The sequence below is a fragment of the Pteronotus mesoamericanus genome, unplaced genomic scaffold, assembly GCF_021234165.1.
Source record: "Pteronotus mesoamericanus isolate MK-2021 breed Mesoamerican mustached bat unplaced genomic scaffold, CSHL_Meso_final scaffold_36, whole genome shotgun sequence".
NCBI lineage: Eukaryota > Metazoa > Chordata > Mammalia > Chiroptera > Mormoopidae > Pteronotus > Pteronotus mesoamericanus.
Window position 1 is genome coordinate 22075443 of NW_026555313.1, and position 17649 is coordinate 22093091.

The 17649-nt window shown below is 41.5% G+C and overlaps 1 protein-coding gene across 1 annotated transcript in view; it reads right to left on the minus strand.

The window, feature by feature from the left end:
• Nucleotides 1-17649, minus strand: part of DSCAML1 (DS cell adhesion molecule like 1) — a 343723-nt gene that overhangs the window by 15305 nt on the left and 310769 nt on the right. Inside the window, exon 19 of the mRNA XM_054592323.1 lies at nucleotides 4939-5078. Coding sequence (XP_054448298.1) covers nucleotides 4939-5078 — 140 coding nt within the window. The remainder of the gene's footprint in view (nucleotides 1-4938; nucleotides 5079-17649) is intronic.

Genomic DNA, 17649 nt, shown 5'->3' on the forward strand with positions numbered 1-17649 from the left:
CAGAGGGAACTAATACTTAGTTATCTTGGCACTCATGGGATCTTGCACACACATGTGCACATGCACATGCTCACTTACACAGACATGTAGGTGCATTTGTCATGTGCTGAGGGACAGACTGCCAGGCATATATAGGGTCATAGAGGCACATTTTCTGTGCCCCATGATGAGGCTGAGGGGCTCGGTGACATATCAGGAGAAAATACTTTTCTCCTCAGGTCTCAGGCTGTCTGCAGGGAAATGTGGAGGAGAGGACACAGGCATTCTTCAAAACACACACAGCTCCCTGGCAAACCCCCCTCCTGCCTCCCTCATGGAGATCTGGCCTTGAACACCAGAGGCCCCTGCTGGGGATAGGTGCAGAGCCACCCTGAGCCCTGGTAGTTGGGGGGCTGTGTGCCTATGTGTAGTATATATCTGTGCATGAGGTAGGGTGGTATAGTGGCTTCAACAGCTGCCCATCCTTCTTACTAGGCATATGATAAGTAACTGTCTTTATGGTTCCTGGGGCCTCAATTTTCTCTCCTGCAAATGAAGAAAACAGTGCAGCGCTGCCTACTCTGTGTGGTTACAGTGTGGTACAAATGAGGCAAGGGGTGTGTGTGTCATTTTAAACTGAAACAAGTTCTTCTCCTGATTCATTTTTCTCTGATAGGGGAAGTGTGTGTGTGTGTGTGTGTGTGTGTGTGTGTGTGTGTGTGTGTGTGTTTGTGTGTAGAAAAGTTGAGTGTAGTTGCTCGGTGTGTCAGTGTGTATCTCAGTGTACAGTTCTCTCTCTACAGGGAAGAACATGTTCAGCTTCTTCTGGAAGGTTTTAGCATCTTACCCAGCCTTCCTTTTACTCTGGAGTCACCAAGAATCTGCTGAAATCACTTTAAAAAACACACAACCATACTCCCAAGTAAAGTTCCAATGGATCAAAAGTTTAAAAAAAAACAGATAAAACTACAAAAAAAGAAACTGGGCAAATACTTATCTGTCTTGTCATAAAAATAAAGGCAAAAATTATAAATGGAAGTAATTTATAAATTTAGATTATACTAAAAGAAAGCCTATAGAACGCCAAAAATAGGATGAAAAACAAGTAATAAACTGTCAAATAGCTGCAACCTATATGATTAAAAAAAATGCTTATTATCTTTAATATGTAAAGAGCACTCACAAAACACTAAGAGAAAAAAACATGAACTACACAAATAAAAAAATGGACAAAGGACATGAAATGATAATTACACAAAGATGTAAAAAAGAATAAAAACATATAACAATATTCAACCTTACTAGTAATTAAAGAAAAAATAACTTAAAACACTTAAAAAAATTTAACTGGCAAAATAAAAAAATATATAATACCTTTCATTAACATGGGCACGAGGAACAAGCACGTACTTACCACGCTAGTGGAAACTTTATGAAGGGTATGCAAATGTGTATGCAAACCTTAAGGATATTCTTTGTGGCCTATGAATTCCTACAGAAACTTACTCTAGGAAATAATAAATCATGTGCAGAGAGATATTTATGAAGAATGCTTCATGAAGCATTATTTAAAATGGTGAAAATTTGAGAATAGATTAATGTAGAATAATGGAAGGACTAATTAAATAGATTATGTACAGACAGTCATTCAAAATAGTTTTAAAAATATTTGATGGTGTAGGAAAGTGCCTACATATATTACATGAAAAATGCAGGTTATATAACATTATGTAAAATTTTATTTTAATTAAAATATACTCTCAAATGCATAACATACGTACAGATCAGATACTGGAAGGCTATATACCAAAACATTGCCAGTGTCTATCTTCAGGGAATGAGAGTACATGTAATTTTTACTTTCCTTTTTATTCTTTTATATATTTACAGAATTTTCCACAATAAATTGCATTCTTTTGATAATTAGAAAAAGCAAATGTTTTAAAGTGTTTGGTAAAATATTTTTAAAATGATTTTATCTATATTTCTTTTTTTTAAAGAGAGATGCACTGGAGAAACATCAATCAGTTGCCTCTTGCACAGCAACCCAGACACTTGCCCTGACCAGGAATCTAACTGACAACCTTTTGGTTTGTGGGACAACACCCAACCCACTGAGCTACACCATACAGGGCATGTTTGGTAAAATTTCTAACAGGACTCCATGCAGCTCTGGCTGTCTCCAGGCATAGCTTCCTGGGCGCCAGCATCATAGATAGTCTCCCACATCTGTTCTGAGGATTCCGCACATTTGCTCATATACTCAGACTCACGTGCATTTGTCTCTAACCCACACTCATACCCACAGCTTTGCATTGTCACGTATACACAAGCATGTCCTCAACCACACCATTCACTCCTGGCAGCTCTTTCATAAGTGAATTTGTAATGCAGTTATTTGAAATTTGGAAGACATTTGTGTAAAATGATAACATCACAAATCACATATGGTGGTTAGGTCCCTCACTAAGCCCAGTGCCTACCCGGAAATATGGCTGACATTCTCATTCCACTAGTACAGCTGGCCACTCATGTGACACTGTCCAATGGGAAATCTTCCCATGAGAGAGGAGGTTCTTGCATGTTCAGGACATGAAGAGGAAGCAGGAAGGGTCCCAGGGTCTCCAGCAGCCGAAGGAGGAAATGAGGACCAAGAGCTCTTCTCTGGGTCCTGGGAGTGGGGTTCTCAGCCAATCGACTTGGGGCTCCTAAGGCCCAAGTTAATGAGGAGGCTGGGCCCTGGACACCAATCCCTTTGAAAGACTTTATTGTCAGAGCAGGAAATGACTGCAAAAACCTAAGCTAGACTATCAGTGTATAAAGGGAAACTTGCCCAATGTCTAAGGCTTTATAATTGCCAAGCTGCTAGTAATTCATTAAACATATATTTGGTGACAATGATGTCCCAGGCACAGTGTTTGGCTGTGGGGGACCCAAAGATGAAAAGATACTGCCTTTGTCCTCACAGGGCCCCACCAACCAGTGCAGGAGCAGGTGAGTGAACAGCTAATTGCCATTTAATACATTCAGGGTGTGATAGAGGGTGAAGAGCATACTATGGTAGGATTGGCAGGGGAGAGGTACACGTGTAAAAAGGCATTGTGGGCGCCCAGAATGGTGACAGGCTTAGTGTAAGGAAAGCCTAGAATGTGTGTGTGTGGGGAAGAGTTGGGGAGAGGGGAAAGAGGGGCAGAAGACCTGGCTGAAAACATTAACTGGAAAATTGGCAGAACCACTCAACAATGGCAGGGTGTTCTTAACCCAACATTTGTAGACCCCATGACCCAGCAATTCTCCTCCCAGGTGCACGCCCAACAGAAATGCATGAACACCAAGAGACACATGCAAGAACATTCATGGCAGCACCGTTTGTAATAGCCTCAAACTGAAAGCTACCCAAATGCCTATCGATGGATAATAAATTGTAATATGTGCACACAATTGAAAACTACATAGAAATGCAAGTAAATGAATGATTTATAGCCACACACAACAATGTGGGTGAAATTCACAAATTCAAAATAATGTTTAGTAAAAGTAGCCAGACAAATGGTATGACTCCATTTCTACCATGTACAAAAAGAGGCAACACTCATCCAAGTCAGGACGGTGGTTACCCTCCCAGGGGCAGGTGGTGATGGGAAGGAGTACAAGGTGGTCTTCTTGGGTGTTGTGATATCCTGTTCCCTGCTCTTAGTGCTGCTTGCCTGTGTGTGCTGGGAGAATTCATGGAGCTGTACAGCCATGAAAATGTGCACTTTTGTGCATGTGAGGCAGTCGCCATGAGAATGGAGAGGAGTGGATGGAATCACTGGAAAAACGTTTATGGGCTTCCTCTCTGGTAATAGAACTCTGGCCTCGGAGGTGAGCAGCTGGGCTCAGAGGGTAATTCAGAAAGACCATAGGAAAGCAGGGTGCAGAGGAGGAGATGATGACACAATTACTGAGCAATTTTAGGACAGCTTTTCTGGCTGCTAGAAGCTCATCTGCAGATGCTTGGCCTGCTGTCACATTACAAGTTGCTGATGGAGGGAGAAGCTGGCTCCTTTTGCTTCTTGCTCCCCCCATCCCAGTCCCAAGCACATCTCCTGGGTAGTACTGTTGCCCCTTTAGTGGGCACCCCTTCGCCTCCCCCCCAGAGATTGGAATCCTCCTGAGGGCAGGTATCTGTGCACCTGCTCTCATAACTTGAGCAGGTGTGCTCCAGAGTAGTCACCCAGCAGCACTTTGTGGTTGAGTGGCTGAGGGTTAGAGGCAAAGGAAAGATGCATATTATGGGATGTGGGTGCATAACCCACTGCACCTACCCTCATCCTCTCTTTCCTTTCCATGAGGCCCCTTCTCAGCATTCAGTGGGAGGACAGGGGCTAGCACTGTGCCCAAGTCTGGGGGCCACCCACTCCGCTCCAGGGTTTGGGCACATATTGTAGTCTCTCTGTCCTCTCCCTTTGCTAAGGTCCAGATCCTGGCCTAGAGAGATGTCCTCGTCAGCTGTCCCCTATTTTTTTTTTTCCTCCCTTCAGCTGGCTCTTTGTTGAGGGGGCTGCTCAGGGCAGAGTCCCAGCAGCCCTGCAAGACCAGACTGACCGTGCTGGAAAGCAGTTTATTTCCAGAGACCAGGGACCAGTCAGTTCCCAGTCAACCAACAGCTCTGGGGTCTGATAGGGGTTTTCTTGGTGAGCCAGACTAGAGGAACCAAGGCTCTGGCCTCCCTTTCATGCCTGCTTGGTCATGACTCAAAGGAGCCTCGTGGAGCCCTGGAACAGAGGACCACAGACTGAAGAGGAACATTGGGTAAGGCTTCATCCAGTCTTATGTGACCAGGGCCGTTCTTACTCATGAATCCAGGTAGCAACATAGATTTAAGTAGCCCCAGCATTTGGTCTGGAAGCCAGCTGATCTCCAGGGTACTTTTTCCCTCCTCCTGCCCCGCTCATCCTTCCGCCTGGGCCCACTTACCGGCTGGCCAGACCCAGGACTGGAGCAGAAGATGGTGTACTTGCGGATCACCCCATTTGGCTTGGTGGGAGGGAGCCAAGACACCACCACACTGCTCGCAGACGAAGGGACAGCTTTGATGCCAGCGGGGGGACCTGGAACTGAGCACGGAGAAGATGAAGTCAGTTTAGAGAAAGAAGGAGCACAGCCTTTGGGAAAGAATGACATGATGGGGAGAGTGAGGCAGATTGATCCGGGAGAGCTTCCTGGAGAACATATCTTTGAGCTATGGTTTAAAGCGAAGGTTCTAGCATGGCAAATGGAGGGAGGCAAAAGGTCATTTTGGACTTGTAACAAAATCTCTGAGATGAAGGCACTGGGAGTGTCCAGTTTCAGAGTTGTTTGGTTAGAACTAAGGATTTAGAACTCACAAGAGAAAAATAAAATCCATGAGGGATCTGTCTTGGACCTTATGACCCTGCTTCCTGCTCCAATGGTCTATTGACTAATAACTTGTATTTAGGCCAAACAATACACGGGTCACTTTGTTCTTTTTGGCCTCTGAGTAACTTGAAGCTGGGGACTTCAGAGACTCACAGAGTGAGCCTCCTGTTGAGGGTCCAAGGCTGTGGTCAGCTAGTGGGTGGCCATGTCTTCTGCCACGTGCCCAGAACATTGCCTTCGAGGTGTTGGCTAGGCTCTTTCTGTTTTCAGGAAGGAAAGTTTACTTTGGAAGTAGCTGGGAAATCCATTCTAAGTGATCCCAATTTATACAGACTCTGATAGCCCCCGGCCCTCATTTCTGGGCTTGCCTGGCCTGGCTGGGAGACTGGAAGCTTTCCTGTCTTCAGCCCACAGTCTCTCTTTTCATCTCCCCCTTGCATTGTTGTGAGCTTGTCTTCCCTCCTGAGAGCTTTTATACTCCTTTGAGGACAGCGGTAGTATCCTATTCAACTTACTTTACCTCTCTGAGTCTCAGTTTCCCCGTCTATACAAGGGACATAGTAACAACCACATTAAAGGTTTGTAGGGAAAATCAGTGCTAATTAAAATTAAGCACCTGGCATAGTGCCTGACACATAGAAGACACTCAATAAATTACAACAGTTATTATTTTTGCATTCCTTCTCCCAACTCTCAGCTTCTAGCATCTACCTATTTTTTAAAAATCTACTAAGTGGTCAACAATTCTAGGTTAAATAAAATAGATACAGTGTCATCACTCACACAGGGCCTGAGCTCAGAAGCTGGCAGCTGTCCCTGACTCCACCTTCCCTCCCTGCTGCTACAGTCCTGCCCTCCCACCTCTGCTCGGTGCCTCTGCAGCTGTGGAGTACAGCTGTGGAGTACTTCTATGGATGGCCACGGGGGCAAGAGTGCTAATGTAGTGCGCAAGTCTTCTCTATCCTTGCATACTTTTTCATTTATCAGTTGTAAAGAGAGGTATGTTGAAATCTCTGACAGTGGATTTGTCTATTTGTCCTTCTAGTTCTGTCAGTTTTTGCTTTTATATATTTTGAGGTTATGTTATTTCATTCACACAAATTTAGAACTGTTTTATTTGCCTAGTAAAATGAGTCTTTTATCGTAACGAAGTATCCTTCTTTATCTCTAACAACACTTTTTGCCTTATAGCATACTATGTCTGATATTAATATTCCAATTTTCTCTTAGACAGTTTTGCATGATATACCTTTTATCTTTTTCCATCTCTCACATTGAGCCTTTCTATACCTTTATGTTTTAGATGTCTCCTGTAAACAGCAGATATTGGGGTTTTGTTTCATTGCCAGCCAGTCTGACAGAGTTTATCTTTCAATTGGAGAGTTTAGTCAATTTATCTCTCATACAATTGTTAATTTATCTGAGTTTAAATATCCAAGCTTACTAAACACTTTTCATTATTCCCACCTATTTGGTTTTTCTTTACTTTTGTGCCATCTTCTGGATTGAGTATTCTAAAAAATTCCCTATTTCTCCCATGTTATTAGTTTGGCTCTTATACAGTCTTTCACTACTTTTAGTAGTTACTAAACAGGTTAAAACAAGAATCATTAATTCCTCAAAATCTAATCCCATTAACTGGCACTTTTCTTTTCAGACAATGCAAGGGTCTTAAAACTTCCAGATACACTCTCCCAATTTATATGCCATTGTTGAATATTTTAATTCTGCATAACAAACCCTCCCTAAGATGATATAATCATCATCATTTTTTTTGGTGCTGCTATGACCATTGGGGTGCATAGGTTCTTTTGAATTGGTGTTTTGGATTCTTAGGGTATAATCTCAGCAGTGGAATCGGTGGGTCAAAAGGCAGTTCCGTTTTTAGCTTTTCGAGGAAATTCCAAACAGCTTTCCACAGTGGTTGCATCAGTCTGCATTCCCACCAACAGTGTACTAGGGTTCCCTTTCCTCCACAACCTCACCAACACTTCTTTGTTGTTTGTTGATTTGCTTATGATGGCCATTCTGACTGGTGTGAAGTGGGATCTCGTTGTGGTTTTAATTTGCGTCTCTCTGATGTCTAGTGATGCTGAGCATCTTTTCATATGTCTCTGGGCCCTGTGTATGTCCTCCTTGGAGAAGTGTCTGTCCAGGTCCTTTGCCCATTTTTTAATTGGATCGTTTGTCTTCTTGGAGTGGAGGCGTGTGAGTTCTTTATATATTTTGTAGATCAAACCCCTGTCTGAGGTATCATTGGCAAATATGTTTTCCGATACAGTTGGTTCCCTTTTCCTTTTGCTGATGTTTCCTTTAACCGTGCAAAAGCTTCTCATTTTGATGAAGTTCCATTTGTTTATTCTTTCCTTTATGTCTCTTGCTCTAGGAGACATATCGGTGAAAATATTGCTGCGTGGAATATCTGAGAGTTTCCTGCCTATGTCCCATTCTAGGACTTCCATGGTGTCGCAACTTATATTGAAGTCTTTTATCCATCTTGAGTTTATTTTTGTGTATGGTGTGGGTTGGCGGTCAAATTTCAGTTTTTTGCATGTGGCTGTCCAGCTCTCCCAACACCATTTGTTGAAGAGGCTATTTTTACTCCATTTTATGCTTCTGTCCCCTTTGTCGAATATTAATTGACCATGGAGACATGGGTTTATTTCTGGGCTCTCTATTCTGTTCCTTGATCTATGAGTCTGCTTGTATGCCAGTACCAGACTGTTTTGATTACAGTGGCCTTGGAATATAGTTTGATGTCAGGTACTGTGATCCCTCCTACTTTGTTCTTCTTTCTCAAAATTGCTGCAGCTATTCAGGGTTGTTTATGGTTCCATATAAATTTTTGAAATGTTTGTTCTATATCTGTGAAATACATCACTGGTATTTTAACAGGGAATGTGTTGAATCTATAAATTACTTAGGGTGGTATGGAAATTTTGATGATGTTAATTCTTCCAATCCATGAATACGGTATATGCTTCCATTTATTTGTGTCTTCCTTGATTTCTTTCTTCAGTGTTGTGTAGTTTTCTGAGTACAGGTCTTTTACCTCCTTGGTTAAGTTTATTCCTAGGTACTTTATTTTTCTTGTTGCTATAGCAAATGGTTCACCCCCGCCCCCGCCCCGCCGATTTCTGATTCTGACATTTCATTGCTGGTGTACAAAAATACCTTTGATTTCTAAATGTTGACTTGTATCCTGTTGTGTTTCCAAATTCACTTATTAGGTCGAGTGGTTTTTTGGTGGCATCTGTGGGGTTTTCTATGTACACTATCATGTCATGTGCAAACAATGACAGTGTTACTTCCTCCTTTCCAATTTGGATGACATTTATTTCTTTTTCTTGTCGGATCGCTGTGGCTAGGACTTCCACTACTATGTTGAATAGAAGTGGTGAAAGCGGACAACCTTGTCTTTTTCCCAATCTTAGTGGGGAAGCTTTTAGTTTCTGCCCGTTGAGTATGATGTTGGCTGTAGGTTTTTCATATATGGCCTTTATTATGTTGAGGTATGCCCCCTTTATTCCCACTTTACTGAGTGTTTTTATCATAAATGGGGGCTGTCCCTTATCAAATGCTTTTTCCACATCTATTGATGTGATCGTGTGGTTTTTGTCTTTCTTTTGTTTATGTGATGTACTACATTTATTGATTTGTGAATATTGTACCATCCTTACATGCCTGGGCAGAATCCCACTGGATCATGGTGGACGATCTTTTTAATGTATTGCTGGATGCAGTTTGCCGATATTTTGTTGAGGATTCTAGTGTCTATGTTCATCCGCAATATTGGCCTGTAGTCTTCTTTCTTTGTTGTGTCTTTATCTGTTTTGGGATTAGGGTAATGCTGGCCTCATAAAAAAGAGTGTGGGAGTCTTCCCTCTTCTTGGACTCTTTGGAATAGCCTCAGAAGGACAGGGGTTAGCTCTTCCTTCAATGTTTTGTAAAATTCTCCTGTGAAACGGTCCCATCCGGGGGCTTTTGTGTGCTGGGACTTTTTTCATTACTGCTTCAATTTCACCAGCTGTTATCAGTCTGTTCAAGCTTTCTGCTTCTTCTTCATTCAGCGTTGGGAGGTTATATTTTTCTAGAAATTTGTCCATTTCACCCAGGCTTTCAAATTTCTTGGCATATAGTTGTTCGTAGTAATTTCTTACAATCCTTCGCATTTCTGTGTTATCAGTTGTTATTTCTCCTCTTTCATTTCTGATATTATTAATTTGGGTCCTCTCCCTTTTTTTCTTGATGAGTCTGCTTAAAGGCTTGTCAATTTTATTTATCTTTTCAAAGAACCAGCTTCTGGCTTGGTTGATCCTTTGAATTGTTCTTTTCGTCTCTATGTCATTCAGTTCTGCTCTAATCTTGACTATTTCCTTCCTTCTACTTGCTCTGGGGTTTAGTTGTTGTTGTTTCTCCAGTTCCTGAAGTTGTAGTGTTACGTCTTTTATTTGAAATGTTTCTATCTTTCTTAGGTAAGCCTGCATTGCTATGAACTCCGCTCTCAGGACTGCCTTTGCTGTGTCCCATAGGTTTTGGACTGTTGTGTGTTCGTTATCGTTTGTTTCCAGAAACTTTTTGATTTCTTCTTTGACCTCCTTATTGACCCATTCATTGTTTAATAGTCTATTGTTCAGTCTCCATGAGTTTGCTAGTTTTTGAGGTTTTTCTTTGAGGTTGATTTCCAGCTTCAAGCCCTTGCGGTCTGAGAAAAAGCTTGGTATTTCAATATTCCTGAATTTGCTGAGGTTTGCTTTGTGTCCTATCATGTGGTCTATCTTTGAAAAACTGCCATGGGCATTTGAAAAGAATGCGTATTTTTCTTCTTTGGGATGAAAGGTTCTATATATGTCAGTTAAGTCTATTTGATTCAGTGCGTCATTCAGCTGCACAATATCTTTATTAATGTTTTGTTTGGAAGATCTGTCCATTTTTGACAGTGGGGTGTTGAAATCCCCTACTATCAGTGTGTTGCTGTCTATATCTTTTTTGAAGTCATCCAACAATTTCCTTATATACTTGGGGGCTCCTATATTGGGAGCATATAAGTTTACAATGTTTATGTCTTCTTGATAGATTCTTCCTTGAAGTATTATAAAGTGCCCCTCTTGGTCTCTCTTTATGGCTGTGTTTTGAAATCTACTTTGTCTGATACAAGTACGGCAACCCTGGCATTTTTCTCTTGCTCATTTTCTTGGAATATTTTTTTCCATCCCTTTACTTTCAATCTGTGTAGGTCTTTTGTTCTGAGGTGGGTCTCTTGTAGGCAGCATATGTGCAGGTCATGTTTTCTTATCCTTTCAGCTACCCTATGTCTTTTGATTGGAGCATTTAATCCAACTTACATTTAAAGTTATTATTGATAGGTATTCATTTTTTCCCTTTGTACCTGTGTTCCTCTCTTTCTCACTTTTTTATTTCATCTTCTTAGACCAGTCCCTTTAGCATATCTTGCAGTGCTGGTTTGGTGGAGGTGTATTCTTTTAGCCTTCTTTTGTTGGGGAAATTCCTTATTTTGCCTTCCCTTTTAATGCAGAGCCTTGCTGGGTAGAGCCTCTCAGTTGCAGGCTTTTGCCTTTCATGGCTTGGAATATTTGTTGCCATTCCTTTCTGGCCTGTAGTGTTTCTGTTGAGAAATCAGCTCCTAGCTGTATCGGGGCCCCCCTTGTATGTCACTTTCTCCTTCTTCCTTGCTGCCTTGAGGATTCTCTCTTTGTCTCTGATAGTTGCCATTTTAATGATGATGTGTCTTGGAGTGGACCTCCTTGAGTCCCTCTTGAGTGGGGTCCTCTGTGCCTCCTGGATCCATGAGACCTTTTCTCTCCTCAAATTAGGGAAATTTTCCATCATTACTTTTTCGAGGAGGTTCTCTATCCCTTGTTCCTCCTCTTCTCCTTCTGGTATCCCTATTATACGGATATTATTGCGTTTCAGCTTGTCCTGCATTTCCCTAAATGCCTCTCCATTCTTTTTGAGTCTTTTTTCCATTTCTTGCTCTTTCTGGGAGCTTTTTTCTACCTTATCCTCCAGCTCTCTGATTTGATCTTCTGCTTCGTCTAGCCTGCTTTGGATTCCCTCTACTATGTTCTTCAATTCAGAAATTGTAATCTTCATTTCTTCTTGTCTCTTGATAGTTTCATATCAAGACTTTGTGGTGTGAACTTCTATGGTAGGAAACCACCGTTTATTCTTTTTGGGTCTGCCAGCTATTGACCCTGTCTGGATTTAGGCAGTCTTTTCCAGTCTTCCAGGAATCTACTGTCTGTGGCTGTCTCCTTCAGTTGTTAATCTAGTCATTTTGTACTCAGTAGTCAGGCTTAGGCACACTGGGCAAAGGTAGAGTTCTTTCTGGAGGTGGGGCTATTGTGCCCTCTCATGCTGCAGCCACTCAGGGGAGTGGTCTGCCTGAGCAAGATGGCTGTAGCCATATGAGGGAGGAGTCAGCACCAGGAGTCTGCTGGCTACTCTCTCAGTTGTCTCCCCAAAGCCTCTTTCCCATCCCTCCCCAGGCGTCTCCAGCCTACCCTGTGCCCGCCTCTGCCAAAACCCAGGGTAAGTGACTACAAAGAAAAATTTATCTGTTGGCCTCTTAAACATCCCTTTGTGTCTCCAGCTGCCCATCTCTGGCAAAAAGCAACCCTGCCACTTTTTGCAGCTGGCTGTTATATGTGTACTGTTTGGGATCTGGTGCTGTAGGCTGAAGATCCCTGCCTATGGTTCAGACCCCACTTGTCTCAGGGGGATCCAACTGGCCATTTCAATACTCTTCTGGTGCTGCCACGCACGGACACCCCCTGCCTGCCTTCTTGAGTTTCTACTGCACTCCTTACCAGTTAGGTTATGCTAAAGCTGATTCTTCTCTGTCTGAGGTTATAAGGCTCCTCTGTCACTATGGTTCAGTTGTGTGTTCCAGGTGATTTCTCCACAACTTAGTTGTAATTTCAGGTTGGTCCTGGGAGGAGGTCAGTGTGACTTCCACTCACTCCTCCACCATCTTGACTCTCCCACTTTCTTTTTTTAATGTATATTTTATTGATTATGCTATTATGGTTGTCCCATTTTTCCCCTTCCCTTTTTTTCCCTCCACCCTATACCACTCCTCCTCCCAGCACCGCCCTCCTTTTAGTTCATGTCCATGGGTCATACATATAAATTCTTTGGCTTCTTCATTTCCTATGCTATTCTTAACCTTCCCCTGTCTATTTTGTACCTACTCTTTATACTGCTTATTTCCTGTACCTTTTCCCCATTCTACCCCCTTCCCTTCCCCTCTAAACCCCATTTCTATGATTCTGTTCCTGTTCTAGTTGTTTGCTTGGTTTGCTTTTGTTTTTGTTTTTCTCAGGTTCAGTTGTTGATAGTTGTGAGTTTGTTGTCATTTTACTGTTCTTAGTTTTTGATCTTCTTTCTCTTAGATAAGTCCTTTTAACATTTCATATAATAAGGACTTGGTGATGATAAACCCCTTTAACTTGACCTTATCTGAGAAGCATTTTATCTGCCCTTCCACTCTAAATGATAGCTTTGCTGGATAGAGTAATCTCGGGTGTAGGTCCTTGGCTTTAATGACTTTGAATCCTTCTTGCCAACCCCTTCTTGCCTTCACGGTTTCTTTTGAGAAATCAGCCGATTGTCTTATGGGAACTCCCTTGTAGGTAACTATCTCCTTTTCTCTTGCTGCTTTTAAGATTCTCTCCTTATCTTTTATCTTGAGTAATGTAATGAGGATGTGCCTTGGTGTGTGCTTCCTTGGGTCCAACTTCTTTGGGAATCTCTAAGCTTCCTGGACTTCCTGGAAGTCTATTTCCTTAGCCAGATTGGGAAAATTCTCTTCCATTATTTTTTCAAATAAGTTTTTAATTTCTTGCTCTTCCTCTTCTCCTTCTGGCACCCCTATGATTTGGATGTTGGAATGTTTAAAGTTGCCCCAGAAGTTCCTAAGCCTCTCCTCATTTTTCTGAATTCTTGTTTCTTCATTCTGTTCCAGTTGAATGTTACCTCTTCCTTCTGCTCCCAAAGGTTGATTTGAGTCCTGGTGTCCTTCCCTTTACTGTTGGTTCCCTGTATATTTTTCTTTATTTCACTTAGCATAGCCTTCACTTTTTCCTCCATTTTGCAACCATACTTACCCAATTCAGTGAGCATCCAGATTATCAGTGTTTTGAGCTCTACATCTGATAGGTTGGCAATCTCTTCATGGCTTAGTCCTATTTTTGGAGCCTTGATCAGTTCTTTAATTTGGGCCATATTTCTTTGTTTCAGCATACCTGTTATGTTGTGCTGGATACCCAAGCAAAAATGAGGCTCTGTTTGCAAGGAATAGGAAAGAATAATGGTGGATGTGTAGGCAGAAAACCATGCCTACGCCACCAGTGCTGCCTCAACTCCAGCATGTTGTCCCACGTTCCAACTCCACCTCTGCCATGGGATCTTGGGCAAATATCTTAATCTGAAAACCATGTGACTCCCTATCTACCATCACCAACACGTCCCCTCATGATTTTGCATTTTTTTCCAAAGGAAAAACATATATTAAAAAATTTAAAGAAAAGTAAAACAAATAAAAAGATAAAATGCAAACATATAAGTTCAAGCTCATTTATTAAGTCCGGATCTCAGTTTGAACTTGGTATCAGGCTGGCCCAGCTGGATTCAGTTTGTGAACAATAAAGCCTTTTGCCTACTCTGTAGCTCCATTGTGAATGCCAAATCTGGCCACATGGCCTCAGAGTGCAAAGTTGAGTTGGATTTTAGACCACTTTAAAGATCTTTAACTGAGGAAGAGTCTTGACTATACCCATGTTTTAGGAAGGTAACTCTTGTAGGAGTGGAGAAGACTAATGATAGAAAGAGGTGGGAGGGATAAGAACTAGTGTCAGAGAGGCCTGTGAGAACCTGTGGGCATCTAAGCAGAGAAGAGAAGGTGTGTGCTGGGTGGCAACAATGAGGATGAAGGGAAGAGGAGGGCCAAGTTTAGAGAAGCATCTCAGAGCATTTCCACTACCAGAAATAGTGGACTAGAAAACCCAAACCCACTCTCCTTCTTGCTGAGCACACTATAAAATCTGGATAAAATATTTTTAAAAAACACCTGCTTAAAGGCATCAGATTGCTGGCAGGAGAGTGAAGAATTACTGAGCCAGGATCCAAGGGAGAATGAAAGCCCAGAAGGTAAGCCTGGCACTTGGAACAGATTTTCCCCTGGGGGACATTTGCTGAGTCTGGAGGCAGTTGCTGAGAATCTAAGTTGCATTAAAAAAGACATGAATTGGAAGCCATGACCTGCCAGGGTGTGTGGATCTGTCTGGTAAAATCCCCCTCGTTTTGAATTAAGACCATGCTGTAAGACAGCACTCTAGAATTAAAAGTGAACCAAAAGTAGACAGGTCAGCTTCAAATCATGCCAGTCATGAAAGTTATATTGAAACAACCCCAGGTTACTGGTGCCCCAGATTGCAGGTACCTGTCAGAAACAAACATGAATTCTCTCTTTAGGAATATTACACCACATGAGGCCTTGAATTAGTTTTACAAACAATTTTGCAAATACTTTGTCTGGAATACAGTAAAAACTAATAAGAATAATGTAAACAAAAGCCAGCAGAAAAAGAAACAAACCCACAAGGATTACAAACATAGGTTTCTTTTTTAAATCCAATATAAACTTTTAAATAATTATTCTTAATAAGATTGAAATTATAAGAAAATTGGAAACTCTCAAATGGAAAATCTAGAAATGAAAACTACTAATGCCTGAAATAAATAACTCAGTAGATAAATTTAAACAAATAAGACACAGCTGAAGAGATAACTAGTGAACTGGAAGTTAAGTCAGAAGGAAATGCCCAAATGAAGCACACAAAGATGAAGTAATGAAAAATAGCTTTTCACGAAGATGACGCCAAAAGCTAAGAAGGAAGCCCCTGCCCCTCCCAAAGCCAAAGCCAAGGCAAAGGCTTTGCAACCAAAGAAAGCAGTGCTAGAAGGCATCCACAGCACAAAAAAAGAGAAGATCCCACACATCTCTCACCTTCCAGAGGCCTAAAACACTCTGGCTCTGAAGGCAGCCTAAAGATCCTTGGAAGAGCACTCCCAGGAGAAACAAGCTTGAGCACTATGCCATCATCAAGTTCCCCCTGACTATGGAGTCAGCCATGAAGAAGATAGAAGACAATAATACACTTGTGTTCATTGTTGATGTCAAGGCCAACAAGCACCAGATCAAACAGGCTGTGAAGAAGCTGTATGACATTGATGTGGCCAAGGTCAACACCCTGATCAGGCCTGATGGGGAGAAGAAGGTGTATGTTCGACTGGCTCCAGACTATGATGCTTTGGATGTTGCCAACAAAATTGAGATCATCTAAACTCAGTCCAGTTGGCTAATTCTAAATACAAAATTTTATACTAAAAAAAAAGAAAGAAAGAAAAATAAAAACATAAGTAAGACACAGAGCAGTGATTTTCAAACTTGACTGTGCAAAAAAAACAAAAAAACAAAATCACTTGGGGATCATGTTAAAATTCAGATTCTGTTTTAGCTGGCATAGGGTAAAACCTGAAATTTTGAAGTCCTAACATGCTCCCTGGTGATGCTGCTGCTGACCTGGGGACCACATTCTGAGTATCAACATATGAACATAGAGGATGCAAGAAGATATTCCAAAGAAGAGGATAAAGACAATGGGGCAGAAGATAAAATGTCTGAAAACTTTTCAGAACCTTTGAAAGATATCAAGCCACAAATGCAAGAAGCTGTACAAACTCTGCAGGCAATAACAAAGCAATCCACACCTAGGCTCATAATAATAAAGGTGCTAAAGCACAAATACAAAGAGAAAAACCTTAAAAGCAACCAAAGTAAAACAGGAGCACAAATTAGATAGTCATCTAACTTATTAGAAATAATAGAAGCCAATGGTATATTTAAAGTATGAAAGGAAAACAGTTAGAAATCTATGACTTTATACCAAGCAAAAACATTCTTCAAGATTAAGATGAAATAAAAAATTTTCATACACAAACTGAGAGAATTTATCACCAGCATATTTCCCTATAAAAATACAAAAGAGCATTCTATAGCTAGAATGAAAATGACACCAAGTGGAAGCTTAGTGATGCAATGAGGAAAGAAAAGCAATTAAATGGTGAATATATGGTCAGATATCAATTAATATTGACTGTATAAAAATGATGATGATGAGACACAGGGTAGCTGAAAGGAAAAGAAAACATGGACCCACACATACACTGCCTACAAGAGACCCACTTCAGAACAAAGGACCTACATAGGCTGAAAGTAAAGGGATGGAAAAAACATTCCAAGCAAAGGGACAGGGAAAAAAAGCCAGGGTAGCAATACTTACATCAGGCAAAACTGATTTCAAAAGCCATAAAAATAGATCTGGAAAGATACTTCATGATACTCAAAGGAAGAATCCTTCAAGAAGACATAAACATTGTAAACCTATACGCACCCAACATAGGAGCACCCAATATATAATGAAAATCTTGGAGGACTTCAAGAAAGATAGACAGCAACAAACTGATAGTAGGGGATTTTAACACCCCACTGTCAAAAATGGATAGCTCTTCCGAACAAAACATCAACAAGGACATTGTGGAACAGAGCAATGCATAAGGTTAAATGGGAAGTATGAGGCACTTACTAGAAACTATATCAGCATGAAAAAAGATACAGAAACTATCAAGAGACAAGAGGAAATGAAGATTACAATTTCTGAATTGAAGAACACAGTAGAGGAAATCAAAATCAGGCTAGACGAAGCAGAAGATCAAATCAGAGAGCTGGAGGATAAGGTAGAAAAAAGCTTCCAGAAAGAGCAAGAAAATGAAAAAAGACTCAAAAAGAATGAAGAGATCAGAAAAAAGACAGCGGAGGAGTGAATGGGAGTCACGCTGAGCTCCTCCTCCCAAGACCAAACTGGAATTGTGACTAAATAGTGGAGTAATCACCTGGAAAACAATGGAACTATAGAGGGGAGAGGAGCCTTGGAGCCGCAGACAGACAGTGGATTCGACTCTCACACATCCCAATGGGTGAGAAGTGTGGTGGAGGCTCGAGAGGGTGGGCTGGGTGCCCACAGGCACTAGCACCAGAGGGACATTGAAACGGCCAGTTAGCTCCCCCCGAGAAGAACAGGATCTGAATCATAAACGGACCTCTAAACTACTGCAGCTAAAACCAGGAAAATACGGACAAAACGCAACCCCGAAAAGCTTAGGGGCGCTCTCTGCCAGAGACAAGCAGCTGGGGATGCAAAGAGA